Source organism: Phaenicophaeus curvirostris, chromosome 14 (genome assembly GCF_032191515.1).
Source record: "Phaenicophaeus curvirostris isolate KB17595 chromosome 14, BPBGC_Pcur_1.0, whole genome shotgun sequence".
In the NCBI taxonomy this organism is placed as follows: domain Eukaryota; kingdom Metazoa; phylum Chordata; class Aves; order Cuculiformes; family Cuculidae; genus Phaenicophaeus; species Phaenicophaeus curvirostris.
In genome coordinates, this window is record NC_091405.1 from 5,702,015 (window position 1) to 5,727,157 (window position 25,143).

General features: G+C 54.9%; 2 protein-coding genes and 1 long non-coding RNA gene across 5 annotated transcripts; 1 reads left to right on the forward strand and 2 right to left on the reverse strand.

The window, feature by feature from the left end:
* The first annotated feature begins 187 nt into the window (after positions 1-187).
* COG4 (component of oligomeric golgi complex 4) lies at positions 188-16,288 on the forward strand. 2 transcript variants are annotated; one of them, XM_069868683.1, is made up of 19 exons: positions 188-337; positions 1,608-1,690; positions 2,386-2,500; positions 2,678-2,852; positions 3,443-3,636; positions 4,093-4,198; positions 5,482-5,639; positions 6,167-6,225; positions 7,613-7,746; positions 8,261-8,379; positions 8,770-8,936; positions 9,599-9,764; positions 11,707-11,769; positions 12,230-12,346; positions 13,963-14,055; positions 14,353-14,436; positions 14,742-14,843; positions 15,226-15,354; positions 15,588-16,288. In XM_069868683.1, exons 1-19 carry the CDS (start codon positions 206-208, stop codon positions 15,720-15,722), a joined length of 2,331 nt encoding a protein of 776 aa, XP_069724784.1. In that variant the 5' UTR covers positions 188-205; the 3' UTR covers positions 15,723-16,288. The 2 variants fall into 2 exon arrangements, with proteins under 2 accessions (XP_069724784.1, XP_069724785.1); XM_069868684.1 differs by lacking the exons at positions 13,963-14,055; positions 14,353-14,436; positions 14,742-14,843; positions 15,226-15,354; positions 15,588-16,288 and adding an exon at positions 13,645-13,940.
* Positions 3,545-9,587, reverse strand: LOC138726735 (uncharacterized). Its single transcript, XR_011338473.1, has 3 exons — positions 8,971-9,587; positions 3,879-4,622; positions 3,545-3,835 (listed from the first exon to the last, which is right to left on the reverse strand). It is a non-coding gene; the product is annotated as an uncharacterized lncRNA (long non-coding RNA).
* Positions 16,289-16,513: 225 nt separating the features above from the next.
* Positions 16,514-25,129, reverse strand: FCSK (fucose kinase). 2 transcript variants are annotated; one of them, XM_069868679.1, is made up of 23 exons: positions 25,060-25,129; positions 24,827-24,984; positions 23,510-23,560; positions 23,284-23,409; positions 23,034-23,106; positions 22,715-22,812; positions 22,502-22,582; positions 22,293-22,412; positions 22,006-22,147; positions 21,641-21,768; positions 21,437-21,538; positions 20,824-20,994; positions 20,683-20,750; positions 20,170-20,540; positions 19,725-19,935; positions 19,490-19,656; positions 19,178-19,405; positions 18,888-19,031; positions 18,623-18,742; positions 18,362-18,549; positions 18,084-18,183; positions 17,310-17,533; positions 16,514-17,108 (listed from the first exon to the last, which is right to left on the reverse strand). In XM_069868679.1, exons 1-23 carry the CDS (start codon positions 25,127-25,129, stop codon positions 16,992-16,994), a joined length of 3,258 nt encoding a protein of 1,085 aa, XP_069724780.1. In that variant the 3' UTR covers positions 16,514-16,991. The 2 variants fall into 2 exon arrangements, with proteins under 2 accessions (XP_069724780.1, XP_069724779.1); XM_069868678.1 differs by lacking the exons at positions 23,034-23,106; positions 23,510-23,560; positions 24,827-24,984; positions 25,060-25,129 and having other exon boundaries at positions 16,515-17,108; positions 22,293-22,431.
* Between the last annotated feature and the right edge of the window lie 14 nt (positions 25,130-25,143).

Consider the following 25,143-nt stretch of genomic DNA (forward strand, 5'->3'; position numbering starts at 1 on the left):
CTGAATGAATGCGGCGCGATGGCAGCCGCTCCCCGCGCCCAAAGCCTCAGAGAAAACAAAACAACAGGCTTGCACGGCTGAGAGTCGAGGGGAGAGTGAGTCTCCCCTTCTCAGCAGGGGGAGTGAGCGGCAGCAGACGGTCAGGCACCGCCACGGGCAGCCCGGGGCGTTCACGGTGCTGGGACCACGTCACCTGCGCCACAAGATGGCGGCGGCCGCGGCGCCGGGTGGGGAGGGGGGTAGCGCGGCCGCCTCCGCTCTCTCTATGGAGCGGATCGAGTCCCTCACCGACCTGGCGGAGCTGGAGGCCGCCTACAGCCGGCTGTGCGAGGAGGAGGTGTGTGGGGGGCGGGACGCGGCGGTCGATCGCCCGCAGGGACACCTCCCACTGGATCAGGAGCTCCCGGCCCCATCCAGCCTGGCCTGGAACCCCTCCAGGGATGGGGCAGCCACAGCTTCTCTGGACAACCTGGGCCAGGGCCTCCCCACCCTCATCGTAAAGAAATTCTTCCTTATGTCTAGTCTAAGTCTGCCCTAAAAGTTGTGCGATGCAGTTTGCGTAGCTCGTGCATCAGAATGGCAGGGATGTGAACATCTACAGGATGGAAATGAGAGCTTGTGAATGGTTTGTGTGTTGTACTGCGGTCAGTTCTGGAGCCCTCAGCACTGGAAGGACATAGAGCTGTCCAGAGAAGGCCACAAAGATGATCCGAGGGCTGGAGCACCTCCCATACAAGAACAGGCTGAGTGTTTGTCCAGTGGATGGACAGCAGTTAACTTGAGCTCTAGCCTGTCCGTTGTGGTATTAAAAATCGAAGTGGGAGAGCTGTGCCATCCCTTGTGATATTTTACCCAGGTAACTAGGGATAGGACAGGAAGAAATGGCCTCAAATTGCACCAGGGGAGGTTTTGCTTTGGATAATACGGAATATTTCTTTTCTGCAAGAGCGGTGATGCCCTGGCAGAGGCTGCCCAGGGCAGTGGTGGAGTCGCCATCCCACAAGAGGTTCAGAAACTGTGTGAATCTGGGGACATGGTGTAGTAGGCATGTGGTGTTGGGCTGGCAGTTGGACTTGGTGACCTTGGAGGTCTTTTCCAACCTTAATGATTCTATGATTCTATGAGTCTATGAGTCGGGCTTGTTCAGCCTGGAGAAGAGAAGGCTCCGGGGAGACCTTAGAGCAGCTTCCAGTAGTGAAGGGGGCTCCAGGAAAGCTGGGGAGGGGCTGTTGATCAGGGAGTGCAGGGATAGGACGAGGGTGAAGGGTTTTCAGCTGAAAGAGGGGAGATTGAGATGAGATCTGAGGAAGAAATGTTTTCCTGTGAGGGTGGTGGCTGCCCCATCCCTGGAGGTGTTCAAGCCCAGGCTGGATGGGACTTTGAGCAACCTGATCCAGTGGGAGGTGTCCCTGCTCATGGCAGGGGGTGGAACTGGATGATCTTTTTTTACAAACCAAAATGTTCTATAATTCTATGATTGAATTGTCATGGGAGTTCTTACCAGCTAAATGTTCTTGGTGTGGGTGTAGGGTCTGTGATAAGCTGATGGCCTGGAGGAGAGCTGGAGTCACACAAGACTTCATCCGTTTTCGGTTTGTTTGTTTCAGAAAGTCGTGCAGGAAGAGCTGGATGCCCTCCTGGAGCAGCAAAGCACTATTGAGAACAAGATGGTTGCACTTCATCGCATGGGGTTAGTGATCCCCACTCTATCCCCTTTTTTCCACTTCTATGCTCTGTTCAGTACATCCCTGCTTACAGCCTGCCATGAGAATTCATTGCATTGTTGTAAGGGAAGCACATTCACACTCAGAAAACGTCAGGCTTTAATCGGTTTCTGGTAGGGAGCAGTAGTGGAATCCTCATCCTGTTTCTTTCCAGCAACACTAACAGAGGGAACTGCTGAACCCTCACTATGACCAACCCTTTCTTTCTTTTGAAGGTTTCACCACAGATATTGTCAGGTTTCAACATCAGTGTTTGGATCAGATGTCTTGTGTCAAGCTGTTTGCAAACGTGGACAAATATTAGTGACTTCATGGAGAGCTTGTGCAGGCGTTCTGGCAAATCATCCTAAGTGGTCTCATGCCCAGTAGAAACTTAGAGCACAAGTTCACAAACTTGATCTTCTACTTCAAAAGCAGAAAGTATCATAAAGCCTCAGTGGCTTGTTCATGCTCTGCCTGGTAGCGAGACAGTCCTTAGTTTGTATGCAGGTTTTTCCAAAGCAGTCTGTTTGGTTTTGATGCTTTGCCTCTCTAGGAGGGGCATGAAATGAGAGATACTGTTGCTAACAGCAGCAATTTGGTTTGGAGGAAGAACCATCCTGTTGTTGCAGAACATCCAACAACATAATATCTGCATCTCGCGTTCTATTTGTGTTCCCAGCCCTAATTTGCAGCTCATTGAGGGAGACGCCCAGCAGCTGGCGGGGATGATCACCTTTACTTGCAACCTGGCCGAGAACGTCAGCAGTAAAGTCCGCCAGCTTGACCTTGCCAAGGTAACTGGACTGAAGGGTTGTTGGGGATTTGTCACCTCTGTATTCTGTCTGCCTATTGCAGAGTGTATGAATAAATAATCTATATGCTATTCTTTCCCACCCCCATGCTGTCTTCTCATAATTCTCCTTCCCTGGTCTAAACCACAGCAGGAACCTTACTGGTCACCTTTCTTGCAGAATCGACTCTATCAGGCCATTCAGAGAGCTGACGACATCCTTGACCTGAAGTTCTGCATGGATGGAGTTCAAACAGCCCTGCGAAATGAAGATTATGAACAAGCAGCAGCCCATATCCATCGCTATCTGTCTCTGGACAAATCCGTGATTGAACTCAGTCGTCAGGGCAAGGAAGGTAAGTGCTGCTCATGAAGAGAAGCTGATAAGTCACCTTTCCAGTAGATAATCAGAGGCTGCATGATTTCCCATGGCAGACAGCCTCAGCCCAATAGGAAGTGTAGAAGGTTTAACGAGAGCCAAAGTCTTAGCGTTATAGGGTAGCATAGAGATGGTTTTTAACTGTTAATAGGTTTGAATTACTAATTGAAAGGAGAGTTCCTGGCACACAGCTTTAGTAGTATTTCTGGTGCTAATTAAGCGAAGGACAAAATGTTCAGGACAAAAGTGAGGGAGAAGGCTCTGTCAGGGAGAACTGTTGCAGTGTTACAGTGTGCTACCAAGCAGAGCAACTGGAAATAAAGGAGTAAATCACCTGATCCCTAAAAGAAATGTCCTAGTTGATATGTTTGTATCCTCCTTCCAAGAGCACGACATTAGCTGTGTGCACATCACACACATACCTATCTTTCTTGGCCTGTATGAGAATTCCAGGGTGTCTTCTGCCTTCTCACCTCAGGACTATAACTGTTGGTCTCTTTCCTGGGAAAAAAAGTAGCACTTGACGCAGTACTAACTTTTCCCTTTGTTTTCTGCCCTTTTGTCCAGGGGGCATAATTGATGCCAACCTGAAGCTCCTGCAGGAAGCAGAGCAGCGCCTGAAGACAATTGTCACAGAGAAATTTGAGGCTGCTATGAAGCAGGGAGACCTGCCCCAAGTGGAACGGTTCTTCAAGATCTTTCCTCTCTTAGGCTTACACGAAGAGGGGCTGAGCAAGTTCTCAGAATACCTCTGCAAGCAGGTAACAGGTTCTGTGAAACACACTGTGGCCTGTCTGATCTTCTAGGGGACAGCAAAACCCAGTCTCTGTTAACAGATGTGGAAGGAGATCTTGTCTCTGGTTTGTTAGTCTTAGAGACCAGCACTCACCTTAGTTCATCCCATTTTGCATCCTGGGACGGGCTTTCTCGTGTTCGAATACAGATCCTGCTAGCTGGCTTCTCCTGCTGTGACTTTCTCTTTACGCTTGCTTAAAGCTCATACAAGGGAGCTGGAAAGAGAAGAATAAGTTTCTCCCTCTCCTTGATCCTTGAGTTTTCCACAAGAAAAGAGAGGATCCTTGTTCAAAGGAGGAACAACAGCAATAGCTGTTGCAATGGGAAGGCCAGCAAAAGCTCTGTAGGGCAGGGGACGGAGGACCACCCTATAGGTTGAAAAATATCTTTGTTACCAGCTGACTGGTCCTGTTGTCATGCAGGTGGCCAACAAAGCAGAGGAGAACCTGCAGCTGGTGATGGGCACAGACATGAGTGACCGTCGAGCTGCTGTCATCTTTGCAGACACCCTGACGCTCCTCTTCGAGGGTAAGAAATAGTCAATAGATTGAAAACAACTGAAACAGTCCATGTTGAGATTGTCCATCTATTTAAATGCTTTCAGTTTTAGCTCCAGGAGATCACAAAATGCCTCTTTCCGCTTTGAGCTATGGGAGTGTCGTGCTAGAGGACAAGGATACAGCTAATAGACTTTTTTCCAGCCAGGAGAGGGCAGGACAATAAGCAAGTTTTCCTACATACAGCTGGTGCAAGCACAAAGTGGAGTTGCAAAGGATTTGTTGGCTTCCTCTGGGAATCGGTCTCTTCCTGTTCCCTGCATCCTCAAAATAAATGGGTATTCTCTGAAGGTTTCTTCAGACATGCAGCTCTCCAGGCAAATAAATCAAATTCCTTAGGACTGAGCAGCTGTTGACGCCTCCAGGCCTGGCTCTTCAAGGAAGGACCACGGGAGCTTGAAAGCAGAGAGGGAAGGGAGAATGAATGCTCTGTGGGAATGTCGCCAAAGACAGTAATTGAGATCCCATGGTAATTAACCATCTTTCATATTAAGTCTGCTATAATTCCAGACTGTAGCACTGCCAAGTCACTCTCCCAGCCTGGCAGCCTTGCTGCTATTGAAGGTCCTTAGAGCTGCCGAAGCTTTCTTGGCAGTAGCATCAAAAGAGGGGGGACTGTTGCTAACTCTTGGCTTAGAGGTTTGTGAGAAGAAAGCAATATTGGAGAGATAACTCCTTGGAGATGAGCATTTTCTCCAAGGAGAAATTGCCTTCACTAATGCTCGCTCCCTTGGGCATGCATGTGACAGATAAGAGCAGAGCTTTCCCGAGGCTGATTTTCCTAGCACTGTTCTCCTCTAACCTGGCAGATGCTGAAAGCTGAGACTGGGTTTGGGTGACAGTTGTGCCCCCTGCCAGGTTTAGCTCAGGCAGCTTTTTCCTGTGGAAGCTTTGTCCCTTCAAACCTTATTTCTTGCTGGGTAGGAGGGCAGCTGACACACATCGCATGGCAGGAGCTCTCGTTAGGAACAGAGACGGCTTCTATTCCCGGAGATTTGCACTGCAGCCTTGCAATAAACAGCAGAGAGAACGGGAGGTGTTATATGCAAAGACAAGATGCCATGGAATGAGGGATGAAAATGACAGGCCTTTGGTGAGGCACTAGAGAGGGCTGAGCAGCCTAAACTGCTTCTCTGGGGAGTGAACGATCCCTTGTTAGGTCCTGTTCGTGGTTCTGTGTAGCTCTGCTCTGGTTCCAGACTGGATTGGAACTCCTGTTTGAGTCTCTCTCCTGTGCTTCCCCTCTCCATGCAGGGATTGCTCGTATTGTGGAGACCCACCAGCCCATTGTGGAGACCTATTATGGGCCAGGGAGGCTCTACACCCTCATCAAGCACCTGCAAGTGGAGTGTGACCGGCAGGTGGAGAAAGTGGTGGACAAGTTTGTCAAAGAGAGGGACTATCACAGGCAGGTGAGAAGGGGGCGATGCTACCTGATGCAGCCAACCACAGCCTCTATCTGGCTCCATGGGGCTCCAGCTGCCAGGGACATGGCAAAGTTTGACTTTGCATGTTGAAAGAAACTTTGCTTTACTCCGTAGTTGTGCTGATGGCTGAAGGGATCCAGCGTGTAGCTGTCCCGTCTGTTGCACAGAATTCAATTGGGAGCAGGGTAAATGGATCCCAGCCACAAATTCTTTGCTCTGCAGGGCATTTTCATTACACTGTGTTGTTCCTGCTTCTGTCTGTTAGGCGCAGGGCTGCTGTAACCGTCTCATGGTCGCACACCTTGGTTCTTCTGCTGGTGTTCCCATCCCACCACCCTTCCTTTGCAGAGTGAGCTCTGTCTCGGAGGAGGAGGGGAACTGATGCGGAATTTCCATTCTCTGGCAGTGCTTCCTGCAAAACATTCCTATCACCTCCTCCTTAGGTTACAGCACAAGAACTCCAAGTGATCAGCAAACACTTTGATGACTTTTCCTGTTTTTTGTGATTGCAGTTCCAGCAAGTTCAGAGTAGCATGATAAGAAGTTCTTCTGCAGAGAAGATTGAACCAAGGTACAAAGAAAACCTCTTTTTGCTCTCTAACCTTCCGCTCTTGAGCTGTTACTAACACTACTTAGCATTTAGATAGCTCTCCAGGTCTTCCAGAAGCTTTGTAGCTACTAAAGCATAAAATCCAATTGTTAGGCACCCTTCACTGCCTCTTATAAAGGTAGCTTCTATGATGATGGTTTATTTTGCTTACTCGTTGCTTTTAAGCCTTGGCCCTAAATACTGCTCAGGGCTGGCAATATCACTGCACACCAAGGACTGAGACTTTAATTGCCTGCACCCACTATCTTTTGATGGTCAGGCTACAGTCCTCAGAGTCCACAAAATGGAGCAGCTCCCTAGGCACATAATTTGTGACAGAATCAGGAATAAATCTTTGGGTATTATTTAATCTGTACTGCTGCGGCAGCAAGTCCGTTAACATAATTTTCTTGCTAGTGAACCAAAGTGATTTCAATCTCCCTCCTTTTCTTCTTATCTTAAGTATTTGCACAGCCCCTAAGCAAGGTCATTTAAAAGTGCTCCCAGCCCTTCTGGCATTGCATGACTTCTAAACATGCCTTGAAAGAAAACTTAGGTTCCTCAAGCGAGATATGTCTGTGAGCCTGCATGACTACTTCAGCAGTAATACAGAATCCACTTACTCTTTGCTCTGAGTGCATGCATCCCCGGTTTCCTAAGCTTTTGCTTTTTCATCTGTAAAATAAAGAGAACAGTTCCTTGTCCCACTCGTGTGTTGTGAGGCTCCGAGCAGCATTTGCAAAGTTCTTTTGTGCACGCTGATGAAGAAGCTGCTGATGAAGCAGTCTGGTTTTTTCATCGTTGTCTCTGATCTGAACATTGTGTTCTGCATTGTCAGTTGCTTTTTCAGTCTCGCATTTCCTGAGCTGTTGAGCTTAAACAGATTCTTCTTCATCATTTTCAGAGAAACAGAAATCTGTGCACAAAAGCCTGTATATATGAGAATGCAGGGACCAGGCATTTCTAACACTGGCCGTGTAGGGCTCACAGAATGATGGCAAAACTACAGCAGGAAGGGACTGACAAAGGTCTCCAGTCCAACCTCCCACTCAAAACAGGGCTAATTTTGGAATTATATCAGGATGCTTAGAGTCTTGTTGTCCTTACTGCTGTGATTTTAATGTAGTTCTCACATTCATGAGGAAAAAAGAAGCTTCTCTATAATGATTTTTTATAGGACATTTTGATTGCATATGCATTCTTTGCACATACCAGTTATTCTGCTGAGCTTGCCACTCAACAGCAGAGATGGAAAGGGGCAGCGTTGATCTCCTAGTAAGAGAACAGGGAACACGGGACTTAATTGAGTTAAATTAGTGCCTCTGCTTTTGTAGTCTTCCTACTTTGATTCTTGCTGTGTTCCTTCCAGGGAACTTGACCCTATCTTAACGGAAGTCACTCTGATGAACGCCCGCAGTGAGCTCTACTTGAGGTTCATCAAGAGACGAATAATTGCTGATTTTGAGGTGGGAGACTCCATGGCCTCAGAGGAGGTAAAGCAAGGTAACACCTTCAATACTAATACTTGCAGGCTTTCTGCTCCTTGCAGCCAGAAGCAGAGATATATCTGAGTTAGTGGCAGAGCAGAGTGACAAAGAGTATGCAAAGACATTTTGGGAGCACTCTGCAGAAGAGGATTGTGTAGCCTGGCCTCCCCAAACCTGTTTTCAGCACTGGTTGTTCCCTCTAACAGGGAAACAAACATGAAGAATGACTGCAGAGTATAATAAACAAGATACTAAAGAAAAAGAGGACCCTTTGGTCACTGCAGGCATAGATCCTAAAGGCAGAGGCCACAGGGAAAACAGGCTCAGGGTTCTCAGCTCCACAGAGCTCTGGAAATCACTTTTGTCACCTGCAAAGTCAGCTCAGCACCATTAAGGCCTCTGATTTATTCCAGGTTGGGCTTTGCAGGTGTATGCCTCTTGTTTGCCCATGAGACAGGCAGGAGGGGATTAGGTTAAACTGCTTTTCTGGCACTTAATCCCTGCTGATGGTTCTCTCTTGTGTTCTGAAGAGCATCAAAAATACCTGGACAAGCTCCTCAACAACTGTCTGCTGAGCCGCACCATGCAAGAGCTCATTGGCTACTACATCACCATGGAGGAATATTTCATGAGGGAGACCGTCAACAAGGTGGGGCTCAAACTGCTGGTGGCACCAGGCTGCTCTCTCTGCCAAGGGCTGAGACCTCTGTGTGTGCCCCACAGTCCATTGCTGAACATGCCTAGGGAAGGAGATAACTGCAGACCTGTCACGTACTTATTGGGAAGGTCTTTTGTTTCCCATGGCCTTGAAAAGCAAATGGTTCTTTCTGAGCTTTGACTCTAAATGTACCTCTGAGTATCTGCCAGAACCAGATCTCCCAGGTCTATGGGCTACTGAACGCTAGGATGAGTGATACCAGCCCACGCATAGTACAGTTCAGCTCGAGGGAAACAGGCAGACTGGCACTTTGGTCTCAGGGCTGATCTGAAGACACCTTCACTCGCTGATCTCAGGGCATTGAGGTGGCTTTCTTTGCAGGCTGTTGCCATGGACAGCTACGAGAAGGGCCAGCTTACCTCCAGCATGGTGGATGACGTGTTTTATATAGTAAAGAAATGCATTGGGCGTGCTCTGTCCAGCTCCAGCATCGACTGTCTCTGTGCCATGATCAACCACTCCACCACCGAGCTGGAGTCTGACTTCAGGTAATGAAAATACACCAAGTTCATTGTAACTTACCTCTACCTCATGTTCTGCGAACAGCATTTGCTGTCAGATGATCTTCCTTGGAACCTCTGGTTTGTCATCTCCACAGAAGATACTCATGGGAAGCAGCATCAGGTGGGGTGTGGGAAGCAGGAGCCAGGCATATTTTTCTCGCAGTAGTGGTGGTCACCTGTAGGACAAACAGATATAAAAGAGAAAAAGCAACTTGATGGCCCCAAATCCCTGAGACCAAGTCACCACTTACTGTTGGAGTGCTGCCCTGCTTGATGGTACAGTCACCCCACTGTTCCCTGGGTTCCTGTTATTAGATTGTTTTGTAACTTGAACCTGGGTTGAGCTTGCAGAAATTCTCCTCCTCCTGTTTTTCATCACAGTGCAGGAGTGGGGAACTGTGGCTGAACACAGCAGACTCCTGTCTTGGGGAAAGCTCAGAAACTGTGCGGTTGAGTTCTTATTTCAGCCTTGTGTCCTTTACATGCTGTCAGGAGATATTTGCCAGCCCTTCTGTGTCCCTGTGATCTTCCACTTGCCTTGTTCAGGCCACAGCGCAGCCCAAGTGCCATCCCTTGTCACTGAGCACAACTCTGCTGTGACGTGCAGTATTTGCTCAAAGCCCTGGTGTGTTCTGCTTGCCCCATAGGGAGGTTCTGTACAACAAGCTGAAGCAGGGCTTCCCAGCCACCACCTTCCAGGACTTCCAGAGAGGAGTGACCAGTGCCGTGAACATCATGCACAGCAGCCTGCAGCAGGGCAAGTTTGATACCAAAGGCATCGAAAGCACCGACGAGGCCAAGCAATCCTTTCTGGTGAGCTTGGTGGCTGTTATGGTGTAGAGTGAGTTGGGATGAGGGCAAGGATAACTGGCAGCTCTTGGGAACAGGATTATTGGGATTATTGTTGTAAAGAGAGCGTGTTGTTCTAAACATCATGATAAGCAATCAGTAGAGTGGACTAATGTTTGTTAATACTAAATGAAATATCAGAACTTTTCTCATAACTGCCAAAGAAGGACATATTAAATCAGGCCTCATCAGCAAGATTGCCAGTTTGGCAAAGAAACATAAGAAACCAGCCTCCAGAAGCAGACCCTCTACTCACTGGGTATGTGTGGTAGAGAACTTGTATGATGCAATCCCCTGTAACGCTGTAATAAATTGAGCGCAGAGGCTCCTCTCAGGTTTGCTCCATTTCTGAAAAGGCACCAAGCACCCCAACTTGCGCAACTCTGTAATAATATCAGCGTCTCACTTTGGCGTGGGACACTGGCTATTTGCATGCCAGGTAACGAATCCAGCTTTTCAGACAACACTATCACATGTTCAGAGAATGTGAAAACCTGTGCAGGTGTGGTGGGTGGCCTGACTTTGGATGTCTGGTAGATGCTTCTGCCTCATCTCATGTTTGTAGGGGGCTTCCACACCGGTTCTGCCCGAGTGTGATCCTGTGACTGCCTCTTAGGCTGCTGTGACGATGATTCCCTCTGTGCTGGGGAAGAGTCTGTGCTTTTTTGTGGTGTCCATCAATCCTTTTCTTTGCTGGCTCCAACAAAGGTGGTAGGAGAGTGTCTCATCCACACCTTCCTCTAGATGAGAAAGTTTCCTGGCCTAAGTTCAGGGTGTCTTCATTCTCACTTATCAGATTGGAGACTTTCCATTAGAGCAGAGTTGTTTGCTTTGCTTGGCTTGCAAGTTCCTCCTGTTGCTTTCTCCTAACCACAGCGCTGCAACTCTCTGATCGCTTGTGCAGGCCAGAATGTGTCGGTGAGCATTAGAGACCCCTTGGAGGGTATTTGAAGGGGTGTCGCTCCTGTCTTCTGCTGCATAAAATGTCCTTCCCCATGGTGGGATGCTGTGTAAACCTCATATTGTGGAAAAGACCTCACTGGGAGAGCAGCTCTGGATCTGCTCTCTCCTTTCAGCCAGCCCTGCTGTTTGAACAGACCTGTGGGCAGAGGTCCCAGCAGTACTGGAGAGGAGCTGGCTCAGCCTGACTTATCCCCCTGTCTGTAAGTCACTGTAAAAACCCAGTCCTGAAGAAACTTCTTGGGACTTATGCTGTACAAGGGCAGAAGGCAACAAAAGAAGCAGGAGGGACTCAACTCTTCCATTACATTAAACTCTTGGTTACAGGTCTCTGCATTTCTTGAAGCAAAGTGTGTAAACTGTCAGTTCTCCCACTGGAATTCCTTATTCACTTGTCAGCTTGCCTCATTTCCCTGTCTGCACAAACCCCAGCCTTATATTAGATTTCATTTAGCTTCAGCAGGTAGAGAACAGTCTGTTCGGTGAAGAGCAGAGACTCATCTGGCAGGAGGGATGCTCGTTCCTCCTCCCGAGATACAAACACCTTCCTGCCTCCCTTGCTTCTCTGGGCGCAGTGTATAAACCATCTCTTCTGGCCACTCCTCCACCCTGAGCTGTTGCCCTTCATGCCAGTATCACAGAAAGCTGGGGGTACATCCTGTCTTCCACCAGTCACCCACAACTAGGACTTTGCTGCAACTTGCTGGGCAGGACGATGAGGAGAAGTGCAGTAAATTAACTCAGACTTTGTACTAGCTGCAGGTTCAGCTTCATACAGGTCCGTGAATCTGCAGTGCTTTGATGCGTGTTAGCACCTCTGTCCCCTTAAATATCTGCATTTCAGCCCGTAGCGTGAACTACATGGCGAAAACATAAGGCCTTGAGGCTGAGGTGCTGGGAAAATCCAGTTAATTCTACTTAGGTTCGCTTTGTTGTTTTTTCCCAGGTGACCTTGAACAACGTGGAAGTGTGCAGTGAAAACATCATGACCCTAAAGAAGACATTGGAGGTGCGGTCTGGATTGTTTGTTGTTTTTTCTGTAATCAGATTTCTAATATCCTTCCTTGAGGGGGTCAGACAAACCGTCTGGACTTCCGCAATGCTGAAATTCCAGCCTTCCAGCTTTAGGAAAGCAATTTTGATCTGGCAGAGCAATTTCCGGCTGGTACATCTAGCTGGAAATACCAGTTCCTCCAGCTTGACTAACCTGGTACAGGCAGGAGCATCGTTGAGAGGCTGTGGTTCTCTGGTGCCAGGCTAGATCACCCCGGCTTCCTTTCTTGCTGTTCTCTCCCCAGCTGGAGCCAGCAGCCTCTGTCTTTGCAGGGGCAAGAGTCTGGGCCTCTGCCTTTGCAGGGGCCTATTGTGGGTTACGAGCATTTGTGGGCAGCCAGACCTTAGCAACTCGAAGGGATAGAAACCGTCCAGGTTATTGATTTGCAACTTGCTTGTGGATCTCTTCCCTGCAGAGTGACTGCAGCAAACTGCTTAGCCAAGGCTTTGGGGGTGAGCAAGCACAGGCCAAGATCGACAGCTGCCTCTCTGATATGGCTGCCATCTCCAACAAATTTCGGGACCTGCTGCAGGTGAGTGTCTTGCAGAGTTACTGCTGGCCTCCAACACGGGCTGGCTGGTGTCTTCTGAGAGAGCTCAGTGAGGAATCATTTCAGCCCAAAGCCTGGGCCACATCCGACTCCAAGAGTGCTGGGTAGGGGTGCAGGAGGGAGCAAATCAGTCAGCTTTGAGGCAGAGAAACAGATCCAGCCTGTCTGCACAGCCGCACCAACTGGCAGCTGCATAAAAGGCACTGGAAGCAGCTGCAGAGCCAGAAGGAACGTTGTTTCCTTTGTCCTCACTTAGCACAGAGTCATAGTTGGTTCAGCATTTTCAGGAGAAGAAATATTAATAGCATTTCCATGTCGACTCTTTTCATGGCACAGCACGTTTTCAAGTTGTCCAGAGCCTCACTAGGTAATGCTGAAGACAGGCAATTGGTGGAGAAGAGCTGGTCTTCCTCAAGTTTCCCCTCCTTCCCTGAATGGAATGGAAATACTCCTCAGGATGGAGTATTACTCCCCAGCACAAGGCTCTGGCTAAATCCACTGTCTTGTGTGGCTTGCTGGGGCCTGTTGCCCTTAAATTTCACAGTGGTCTCTGGCAGGGAGGAAGACCTGATGCTAAAGAGATTATTTTTAACCAGGTTTATACTTCACAGAGGGACCAGAGGGCTTTGCTGTATGCTGCAGTCAGGTGCCTTCGGAGCGGTACTGCCAGTGAACCGCCTTGAGACTTGTGGTCAGTGTCAAAACCAAAGAGCTCATCTGTTAGGAGTAAAACTCCAGTCTAGCACTACTGCAGTGTTAAACTGGCTGCAAGGCAATCAAGAGGCTGAGCAGCAAGCTCCTGCGCTGCCTGAGTCACACGCACTGAATTTGCCTTGGAAAAGGGCAGTTGCCAGCAGGGACTGCTCAGAAATGCCAATTTTAGTTAAAAACTTTAATCAAATGCCAGGCAGTATCGTTACCTGAGGTTTCGTGCTGGGTTAGCTTTCTTGACATCTTGCTGAGCCAAGCGGGGGTGGTTGGCAGGAGAGGGCTTTCAGAGAGCTCCCTGGCGTCGAAGCAGACAGAGCAGCCTTAGCTGACAGCCCGCTGCTTGGGGGAGATGGCGTGTGCTGGGGTTATGATTAATTCAGGAAACTGACTGTGTTTACAGCTTTTATCCTCCTTTAGGCTTCTCCTACTGAGCTAAGCTGCGCTGGAGGTGGGAGGCATCAGTTGAATCCAATCGCAGTGTCCTCCTGGCTGGCGCTGAGTGGAAAGGCTGGTGTTCACAGCCTTTCCTGCCCTGCTGGGATGTGAACTGACTGCCTCTCTCCTGCCAGGAAACCTCTGTAGTTGCGTGGGCAGGGCTGGGGAAGCACAAGCCCTTCAGATCAGGCTCCAAGTCAGCACAACAGCGGCTTCTGGGCCAACGTCCTTTCTCTGCTTGTCACGGTGGTGTCCTCAGAGCTCTCCAACACCTGAAGAATGTGGGATCTGAGACTTAGGGGTTCGGTTCTCTGTGCGTGGCTGTGGGTCGGTTTCCCCAGCATGCAGTGAGGATGTGAGGCAGCATCGCAGCAGCCTGGCTGTAAAGGTTTCATGCTGGTGGACGTTAGCTGTGCTCAGTCACTCTCCTCTCCTCTTCCTGCCCCCCTCAGGAAGGCCTCAACGAGCTGAACAGCACAGCCATCAAACCCCAGGTGAAGCCCTGGATCAACCTGTTCCTCTCGGTCTCCCACAACATTGAGGAGGTAAGGCTCAGTGGTTTCTGCTTCTAGCCGTACTTCTGCACTCTCCATCCTCTGCTCAGCAGCTCAGTCAGAGCAGCTGCTCTCCTTCCCCTCAGCTCTCCACTGTTTCCTTAAGCAAAGAGCACTAGTAACACGCCCAGAACCTGCTCTGCATCTGAACCTGGAAAGGGGTGTTTGGCTAGAGGGGAGCTTTTGAAAACAGGAGGGGCACAGTGCTGCTCCCTACCTGTCCTCTAGGCCATTTGCTGCTGTTCTGGGCAGGGCACATAAACAATCCTTTTTGTGTTTCAATGTCAGGAAGAGTTCAGCGACTACGAAGCTAATGATCCCTGGGTCCAGCAGTTCATTGTCAATCTGGAACAGCAGATGACAGAGTTCAAGGTGAGAGAGGGATGTGGCAGCCTCCCAGACCTACACGTAACACCTCCCCACTCTTCTCCTGCTCAAGGAAGCTGCAGAGATGTCCTGTGGTGCCTTTAAGGGCTTTTAGAGACCAATCACCTCCTTCTTCAGCAATTTTCAAAGCCTGCTTGCAGGCCCTAACATCCTAGGTCACTTATGGCAGTGCTTTCCACTCGCTGAGGATGCTAGTGATGGGTCTTTGTTTGAAAGCTGTCACAGGCTTGGGTTTTGTGGACCTCTGCTCAGCTGTTCCTGACAAGAATGACACAGGTTTCTACTTCCAGGCTGGGCTGTCTCCTGTGATTTATGATACCCTCACTGGTCTCATGACCAGTCTCATAGCCATCGAACTGGAGAAAGTGTTGCTCAAATCCACCTTCAGCAGGGTAAGCAAAACACTTTCCTCTGCTTGTGAGTCTGGCTTGACTGCAAACCCTCTGCTGGGAAACCCTTAAAGGGCAGGCAGAGATGGATTTTGCCCCCAAAGAAGCTCCACCATCGCTGGTGGCCTGCTCAGGGAGACCTTGTATTAGCACGCGGAGGGAGAAAGCATGTTTTGTGATGGGGCTGGGAAGAGCTTGTGTCAATAATGAAGCTGGCTTTTAAGGTGGGTCTGGACAAAAGTCAGTTTAACTTGCAATACATGGTTTAACTGGCACCCTCCAGCTTGGAGACCTCCTGCCCTGCTCGTAACTTCTGTTAATTGTGTGTTTGGTACAACCCTTGGGCCTGCTTGGAGAGTTAACGGAGCTTCCTTGGTCCCCACAGCTTGGTGGGCTGCAGTTCGACAAGGAGCTGAGGTCTCTCATAGCCTATCTGACCACAGTCACCACCTGGACTATCCGTGACAAGTTTGCCCGCCTTTCCCAGATGGCCACAATCCTCAACCTGGAAAGGGTGAGCTGCACTCCGTCTGCTTCTCCTGGGGGATTGTGGGAGCTGCTTTCCACATGGATTTAACCGGGCTCATCCAGACGCTGTCACACCTGTGGGGTATGGAGTAGCTGGTAGGGTGTTCGCTTGCAGGGGTCAGTGGCAGGAAAAACCATGGCTGGAGCCACACTTTGAACTCTCTGCGAGGGCAGTTGGTGCAGAGCTGTCTCCTGCAGCTCACTTTCCTCTTTCTCCAGGTGACGGAGATCCTGGATTATTGGGGCCCCAACTCCGGCCCGCTTACCTGGCGCCTCACTCCTGCTGAGGTCCGGCAGGTGCTGGCTCTCCGAATCGACTTCCGCAGCGAGGACATCAAGCGGCTGCGCCTGTAGCGGGTCGGTGCTCCCATCAGCACATGCCAGAGGTAACGGTGGGAAGGCTGCAGCCCTGTTGCACAGTGGATGGCACAACCCTTGGGATGGGGCGATGTCTGTCCTGCTCGTTCCTTGGAGGAAAGAGCTTTCCCGAGCCTGGCAAGAAAAGCTGCCATCCTTCTCTGGGAGCAGAAATAAGACAGCAGAGGAATCTCTCACATTGAGAGCGGTGTGACACTTTTCTGCACACACGTACAGGGACAGGCTTGTGCTGGCGCCTGACTCCATCATTCTGCTGCCCTGCAGGAAGCACAGGAAGGCTGGGAAGCTTTGGGGCTGTGAGTAAAATATGGCTCTGCAGAGCGCTCTGCCTGTGCCACCAGGTTAAGGGTTACTGCAGATCTGCACTTCCTGAGCCCCGGTGCTATCCTGGTGCCAAAGGGGACCATTCTGTTGGAGCAAAAAGGTGGGAGGGTGCTTGGAAAATCCCTAGAAAGCCGCTGTAGGAAGCAGGGCTGTGCCCTGCGTTACGTAAATAAACCTTGCCTGGCTGAGCAGCACTTGAGTGGAGAGACGTGGGATGAGACCTATTTGCCTTTTCTCCTCTTCTACCCTCTGCCCCAGCATCAAGATCTTACTGCCCTTCCTACCCCCAGCACTGGCCCAGTGTGAGTAGATACTCCTGAGACAATACCGGGTCCTGCTGCTTGTCTGGCTCCCACGCCGCGCTCCCCTGGTGTTCCCCAGCTGCCGGGGCTGTGAGGGCGAGCACCGGCCCAGCCAGGGACAGAGGGGCATAAACACCAACTGGGAATAACTGTTTTTATTCAAAGAGGCTGCTGACTCACTGCAGAAACGGTCTCTCAGCACAGGACAGGGACTCGATTCCATGCCCAGGGCAGTCTTGGTGTAGGAACATTCCATGCCAAACAAACAGAGCAGGAAGGCTCCTGCTAGAGGCAGCATCACAAGCGCTGTGATTCTTTTCCCTTTGAAGAACTGTGAAAACCAGGGTGAAACCCTAAAATTAGCATGGGGGTCCTAGCAGACTGTCCTTCCAGCAGGCCACCCTTTGGGGATGGTTTTGCCTGCCCAGCTTGTCACAGCTTCTCCAGCCCCTGTGGCTTTTGGGGCAAGCGGCAGCACCAAATGGCCACGGAAATACCTAAGGCACCTGCTGGAGCGGCTGAAGGAGCTGCCTCTGAAGCAGCAGGGATGTCTCGGCTTTGGAAGGCAGCTGACTGGGCCTGCCCTGCCTATCTGCCAGGAACTGAAGGCTGAAGGCCTTCACACAGCCACATCTTGTCCGGGGTGAGCATCCTCCTTTGGATTGCATCCCATGACCTCCACAGAGAAACCACCCGTGTCCACTTCAACGCTGTGGATGCTGAAGTTGCCCAGTCCCTGGAAAAAAAGAGTTAAGGGTTGGTGCAGGAGCCAGGGAGGGACCTGCTCTCTCCTCCAAGGTTCTGGGAAAGGCTAAAGGGACAAGCAGCAATCTCATCCCACTCCTCCTAGGGCAAGATGCTCCTAGTACTTGCTACACAAAGCAAGCTTCTGCAAGCTGCCTGTGATGGGGAAAATGCCTGGCAGCTCATATCTCACCTCGGTTTGTGCAAGAATTTGGTGCAAAGCTTCTTTCTGCCGAGGAGCTTTGGTTAATACATAAAGAAAGCCGCCTCCGCCAGCCCCAGCCAAGCACTGCCCGTAGACGTAGGGCCGGAGAGCATCCATCATGCGCCTGACGGCCAGCGGCTCGCACCCAGGGGCCATGCATTTCTTCTGCTGCCAGTAGCGGTCCAGGCACTTGCCGACAAGCAGCAGGTTACCTGCAGGAGAGAGGATGTGGAAAATTATTTGCCTCCATTTCTTGCCCAAAGGGCAGAAACCTGTCCCTGCCTCTCCTGCTCAGCGCAGGCTAAATTCCGCCTTCTCATCTACCCGGTTCCTCCCAGCTCTGCCTGCAGAGCGAGCAAATCCAGCCCCGGCACATTGCTGTTATTTTTAATTCCCCACAGGGGGAAGATTTGCTTGCTTTAATGCTCCAGCTTCGCCTCCACAGCATCCCAGCAGCCAAAGGCCAAATGAATCCACCGCACAGGGTAGGCACAGCCCGCAGCCCATCATGGATGGCTCACAGAAAATCAGCCAGACTCGCTGTGTCTGACTCCCCTTCCTCAAAGCCTTTGTTCAAGCCTGAATTGGGGCACTGCCAGTGAAGTGCCAGGCACGAGGGGAGGATCTGAGGCTTCAGCAGTGGCAAGAGCCTGTAACGCCCCTAGTCTTTACCCTCTGAGGGCTGCACAGACTCTCCTCCCCAGAATATTTGCATTTCTTCAGTTAAGAGGGCTGGCCTGGCCCAGGGAAGGGGGCTCACACCTTGCCTCAAGGCCTGGGCACACTCCTCGGCATTGCTCACTAGCGTGTCGGCATTTTGCACGATGGAGGGCAGCCTAGCGTACCAGTTCCTCACCACATCCTGCAAGAGGCCAGAACACCCCAGTCACCATCCAGCTGGCTCCAACAGCACCTGGGGAAGTGGTGCTGCACCTTCAGAAGCTCCCATCAGGGTGGCAAAGCCCTACACCAGCGAAGGGGACGGGCACCAACGACCACGGGGGGAGCTGAGGCCAGAGCTGGGGGCACGCAGGTGGTACCTGGAGCAGGTTGCGGGCCAGGCGGGTTTTCCCCGTGTAGACCAGCAGCAAGTGATCGTTGAGGGTCTGGATAAAACCCTCGGGCACCGGGATCTTCTCCACCTCCACCCTGAGCGGTAGCTGAGCCTTCGACCTCCCAATTTTGATGCCAGGCATGAGCCCGCCAACCTGATCCTGCCAACCGCCACCTGCGGAGCAGAGGGTCCTCAGCCACTGCCAAGCCCCTCACCCCGCGGGCCAGCTACTCTCCCGGGCCGCTACCTGTCGTGAGCCTCTGCTCCAGGTGCAGCACAGCATGGATGAGGGACTCGGTGCTGGCAGCCTTCCCGGCCGCCCGGTACAGGGATGCCATCACCGCTCCCGCCAGGATGCTGCTGGTGCCTGCAAAGAGCAGAGGCAGGGCCAGGGCAGCGAGGCAGAGCACACACCTGTGGGAGCCAGGGGGATGCTCTGTCCCTGTGCTCGCAGCAGGAACGACTTCCCAGCCCCAGTGAGGGACTCCCCAGCCCTTTCCCTGCAGACTTACCAAGGCCAGACCCATGGGGCAGCTTGGACCAGGTGTGCACCTCAAACCCACCCCCGAAGCTCTCCATCAGCTGGTCCCGCAGGGGTTTCTGCGAGGGGAACTGCACAATCTGAGTGCAGATGAAGGCAGCTTTGAGCAAGGCTCCTGGAGATGAAAAGAGAAAGCCACGCTGACGACTGCTGCGCTGCCTCTTCCCTCACCCCGTTGTCCCCAGAAAGGCACCATGTGGCCAGGACACTAAGGGGACATCACAGGTACCAAGCTGGGCCGTGTGGCTGGTGACACCTCACCTGGCGCGTGCGGCTGGCAGTAATCCTGCAAGTGTTCCAGCTCCCGGCACACCAGCTCCGCCACCGCCTCGCTCCGGGGTGTCCCGCCGAGGCTGACGAGACGCAGCTCCGGCTCGCCGATGCGCCGCACCCGGGCACCGATGGGCCGGCACCCGTCCACCAGCACCGCCACGTCCACCACGGCGCCGCCGTGCTCGTACGTGATGGGGGGGGTGTCGCTCCAGCCCCCTGCCGAGGCTCAGCATCAGCCCCGACTCCTTATCCCCCCGCGGCACAGGGGAGAGACACGGATCATGTTTGGGGTGCGCTCACCAGAGAGGTCCAGGCGGGCCGGACACATGACCTGCACCCAGTGTCCCAAGGGGGGCAGCTCTGCCGGCCCCACGGTGACAAACCGGCACGAGGACATCACCGCCTGCCGCACGAGGATCTGCTCGGCCCCCTCGTAATGCCGAGCCGCTCTCACCAGCAGAGCTGGGCTGAGAAAAGAGGGACGTTGAGCCCACTGCCGTGGCTCCCCATGGCACCTGCCGCTCACCAGCCTCACCTGCTCATCCACTTCTGCCGCTCGGCAGCCAGTTCCCGGACACCACCGGCAATGTCCCCGCTCTCCAGGCACCCAAAAGCCGAGGCCCACTCCCTGTTGGCAGCAGGCCCGCTCCGCAAACCCCCTTCCCCTCGCGCCATGCAGCTCAGGACCTCGGCGATGCAGGCAAGCGCCCGTGCCGCAATGCCAGCATCGCCGGCTGTAGAGGCAACTGGAAAATAAAAGGAGGTTGCAGAGCCACGTCACCCCGAAGCAGCGCGCCTCTGCCACAAACCGGCTCCAGGGGAGAGGGACTTGCACAGCCCGGGCCCACCCTGGCTTGTCGGATGTCCTGAGGGTGCCCCACGGGTTCTTGCAGCAGCAGGGGGGTCACTGGAGGGCGTGGGGAGCACCCCACAGCCCTGACACCCCGAGATGGGGAACAGCTCATGCGAGCCAGGCTCACCCTCATCCAGCGTGCCCAGCACAGCCTCGTGGTAGCCCTCGTGGACCGCGCTGCGGGTGAGCGGCAGGAGGCTGCAGTCCTGGCGGCCCAGCAGCACCCGCTGCACCTTGCGCTGGGCCTGCAGGAAGAAGAGGGCGCGGCGGGCGCCCAGCTCGGCCTCCCTGTCCAGGCAGGGCAGCAGCTCCTGCCACGACATCCGCCAGGCCGCTCGCCAGCGCGCCAGCCGCTCGCCGGCCACCACAGCCGGGGCCAGCAGCCACAGCACATCCTCCAGCCCCAGCGCCTGGCAGGCGTGCAGCACGGGGAAGAGCCGGGCGTTGAGCAAACAGCGGCTCCTCCGGGGCAGCTCAGCGTCCCAAAGGTCCCCTTCCCTGAAGGAGGGAGAGCCTGTCAGCACCGCCCTGGGGCTCGAGGCCACCTTTCCACCGGGAAGCACAGCTCTGGGTGGCCGTGACACCACCCACTGCAGCCATGCCCAGCCTGCCGAGCCTCCTGTCCCATCCTGGCACGTACCGTACGCCTGTCTGATGGAAAAACTCAGCCCAGGGCATGTTCAGGTAGGTGGCCTCATCAACAGGGCTCTGCAGGGGGACAGAGGGGATGGTTACGCCCCAGCTTTGCAGGAAGCCTCCCCCCAGCTCACCACCCTCCTACCTGCCAGTCATCGAGGCGGCCGGTGAGAGTGAAGACGCGGCAGGACAGGTCGTGCAGCCGGACGCAGTGGCCCTGCAGGACAACATCGTGCAGGGAACAGCCCCGCAGGGCTGGTGAGGAGTCTGGAGTGAGGCCGGAGAGGAGGCAGCCAGGCCCAATCTCCAGTGAACCCTGTGGAAGAGGCAGCAGGGCCCTGAGTGGCGTGACTGGCCTCAGAGCAGCCCCCAAACCAGAGCCAGACACCATCCTTGGACGGGGGTCACCACACCCCAGGAGACAAACTGCAGCCAAAGGGACACGCTTTGCTTTGTCACAGGGCTGTGGGGACACGGACTGCAGAAACTCAGACCAGGCAAGAGCCTCCTGGGCTTGCAGCTAGGACAGAGCCCCGAAGGAGAGGGTCTGCTCTGGTTCCCATGGAGGAAGAGCCCAGCGGTGACAGCCTCTTTCCCTTGCCTGGGGAGGGCAACAGCCACCAGGGTCCCCAAACTCAGCCAAAAGGCAGCTCTGAAGAAGAGGGGCACCCCAAATCTCACAGCCACGGGTTCCCCAGCCCAGCCAGAACCACCTCACCCTGCACCAAGAACTTGGGTTCACCAACCCAGACGTGTACCTGGAGGTGACAGTGCTGGATGACACTGCCAGCCGCCAGCCGCACTGCTCCTTCCAGCAGGCAATTAGTGACCGAAGAGCCATCTTCCAGGAGACAGGGTTGCTGCCAAGAGTACAGAGGCTCATGGGACCAGATTCCCGACACACAGCCTGGAGCAACCCCCAAACACCATGAGTGAGCAAGACTGGGGATGGAAGGACGTACGTCCACGTGGGAATGAGCTGTTTTGCAGAAGCGGAGGTGGCTGGCAGAGCCAGGCAGGAGCGTCAGGCTGCGGATGTGGTCGCTTGCAGAAGTGGTCATGTAGTCGTAGGACGCACTGGGGATGCAGGCTGGGGGGGAAGGAAAGCTGTCAGCACACAACAGTGAACATCGGTGTGCCTGACAACCGCGTGAGCTGAAAGCAATCAGTTAAATGTCCTTCAGTGGATGGGGTGAGATGACCCGGGGACACGCAGTAGCAGGGAGAAACAGCCAGGCCAGACCCTGACCACCCCATTTCTCCCCACGCAGGGTAAGGGAGCTCAGGGATGGGTTGTGCTGTGAGTGCCTGCTATGGCATCACTCACCCATGCTGAGCGGGAAGGCACGGAGCGCTGCCCACAGCACGGAGCGGGCGCTCTTCACGCTGGCATCACCACCACCCTTCACGAACTCCTCCTCCGTCATCGCCCCTGCCATGCACAGCACGATATCGAAGAAGAGAGAGAGCTGCGGAGAGAAGAAACCTGTTGGGTGCTCCTCTCCTGCCGCCTCTCCTGCCCAAATTGGGCAGCAGAGGGGCAATCAGGCCCCTAGGAGACGCCCGGCACCCATGGGGCGAGGGGTCCCGTCCCCCAGGGAGGGGCTGTGTCACCTGGATGGGTGGTGCCCCCGAGTCCAGTCCCATGTAGGTGCAGGCATCCAGAGGAGGGATGACGTGGGTGGCCAAAAGCTGCTCAGCAGCATCCGAGGAAAAGAAAACCACCCCACAGACCTGCCAGGGCACAGTGGGGCTGAGGTGACTGCCTCAGTGACAGAAGGGACAGGACTGGCAAAGCCACCGATGCCCGAGTCGTGCCGTACCAGTGGGACGGTGCCGTCAGGCCCCGCACACTGCTGGATTTGGGCCTCCGTGCCTTTGTAAATGATGTCGCGCACCAGCCCCTGGAAGTGAGATCACCCCAGTGAGCTCCTCAGAGCACCCCAAGCCAAGCAGCTGCAGCAGAGCTGGGACCTTGGCATGCAAGGGACTGAGGAGGTGGGGACCCCCGCGACTCCAAGGGAGCTGCTCCTGACCCGATCATCGGTGAGGTAGACCCCATGGTTCCTGGCATATGCCTGGCTCCCAGGCACCGCGATCACTCTGACACCCTGGAAGCTGTCCCAGTCAATCCCTGAGGAGAGTGACAGTGCCTGCTGGGGCAGGGAACCTACCCACACTGGGCACAACTACCCAAAAACTGGGCCCTCAGCAAAGACAATAGCGTCCAGCCTTGGCCACAACAGATGCTCCCAACCACACAGGGTCAGCAGCACCAGAGCATCCACACTCTCCTGGGGGCTGAACCAGCTGTGCCGAGCCAAAGCAGCTGCTGGAGGCAAGGCACCCACTCACCTGGTGTCGAGGGCACGGTGAGGAGCATGTCGGTGCTGCAGACCCACACGCCAGGCGGGGAGCCCACACAGAGCTGCCGAGAAAACAGCCACAAGCCCAGGGATGTCACGGGAGAGGCTCAGCCCTCACGGGGCACCCAGCACCCTTCTCACTCTGCTGTGAGCCTGCTGAAGACTTCACAGGGAGCTGAAGCCACCCCTATGCCAGGCTGCAGAGTACCCCAGGGCCACATCACGCAGGCCACACTGACCCGGTGCGTCATGGTCCCCAGCAGGCTGTCCAGGTTGCAGACCAGAGCTTCGGCCGGGGCACCAGGCTCCTCCACCGGCAGGCAGGTGAAAGCCCGGCCACAGTCGTCAAACGAGAAGTCGCGGCCCTGGATGGACAGGGAACACGAGGCAGGGAGGGAAGGGGTGTCACAGGGACGGGCAGGGTGTGAGGTGGCTGTGACAGGGAGGCTGTGGAGCAGCTCTCACCGTGTGCAGAATGAGGATGCGGGCATCCCTCAGGACATCAGCAGTCACCACCTGGGAGGGCAGGGCACAGACAGTAAGCAGGGACAAGACAGCTCCCACCCGGCTCCTGCTCCTGGCCCCACCTAGGGGCTGTTCTCCTTGCTCCCCTTCAGTGGCTGCCCCTTGCTCCCCTCCAGCCCCTCAATCCCTCCCCAGGAACCCCCTCACCTCTGCCACTCACCACTGCCCCCTCTGCTCCCCCATGGGCCCACCAGGAGTTGCCCCCACCCCGCTCCCACCCTAGGGTCTCCCACTCTGCGTGCCCCTATCCGCACCAGGGAGCGCCCCCGACTCTACCCAAGCCCCACAGGGGCTGCCTTCCTCTCCCATCCCCCCCAGTGGCTGCCCCCTCGCTACCCCCTGCCCCCTATCGCCCTCCCCAGTGGCTGCCCAGCCATTCCTCCCAGCCCCCCAAAACCCCCTGCCCCCCAGCAGGAGACCTCCCCAGTGGCTGCCCCCCTGCCTCCCCCAGCAACCCAGTGGCTGCCCTCCGCTACCCTCTGCCCCCGTCCCCTCGCCACTGGCTGCCCCCCCTGCCCCCCCCAGCACCCCAAGGGCTGTCCCTACACTCCCCCCTGCCCTCTAGCCCCACCAAGGGCTGGCCCACGTGCCCCCCCTCATCCCTCCTAGTGGCTGCCCCCCCTCTTTCCCCCCATCCCACCTAGCAACCCAAGGGCTGCCCCCTGCCCCTCCCACACACCCCAGTGGCTGTTCCCTGTCCCTCCAGCCCCTCCAGGGCTGCCCCCAGCTCCCCTCCAGCCCCCTTAGCACCCCAAGGGCTGCCCCCCCCCTCCCCTGTGCCCCCCTGCCCCTCAAGGGCTGTCCCCCTCTTCCCCCTCGCCCCTCAAGGGCTGCTCCCCCATTCCCCCCTGCGCACCCAGTAGCTGCCCCCGCTCCCCCTAGGGCTGCCCCTCGCCCCTTCCACCCCCCCAGTGGCTGCCCCCCTCTTCCTCCGCGTCCTCCCTAGCCCCCCAAGGGCTGCACCCCACTCTCCCCTGTCCCCCCCTAGCACCACAAGGGCTGCCGCTGCCCCTGGCTCCCCTCTGCCCCCCCCCATCCCAGTGGCTGCCTCCTGCTACCCCCTGCCCCCCAAGGGCTTGCCCCCCTCTTCCCCCCTAGCCCCCCAAGGGCTGACCACCCCCTCTCCCTGCCCCTCCAGCCCCTCAAGGGCTGCCCCCAGCTCCCCCCCAGCCCCCTTAGCCCCCCAAGGGCTGCCCCCCCCGCTCCCCCTTGTCCTCCCCCGCCGTCCCCGCAGTGTCTGCCCCCCTCCCCTCCGACCGTTCCTCCGCTGCTGGCGCTGATCCGCTCGGCCGCCACCAGGAGGGCGTTGAGGGTGGCGCCGCCGCTGCCCAGCCGGGCCCAGGGGTCCTCGACGGCCACCAGCAGCGCGGGGGGGCGCGGGCCCAGCCCGCCCCGAGCCCGCCGCCACTCCAGCTCTGCCGAGGGACAAGCTCAGCACCGGCACACCCCACCCCGAGCCCCGGGGGGGGGACCCCCGACCCGCCGCTTGCCTCGCTGCAGGGCGCGCTCGCCGCCGCCGCGCCGGCATGTCAGCACCACAGCGCTCCACTCCGCCGCCATCGCCACGCGGGGCC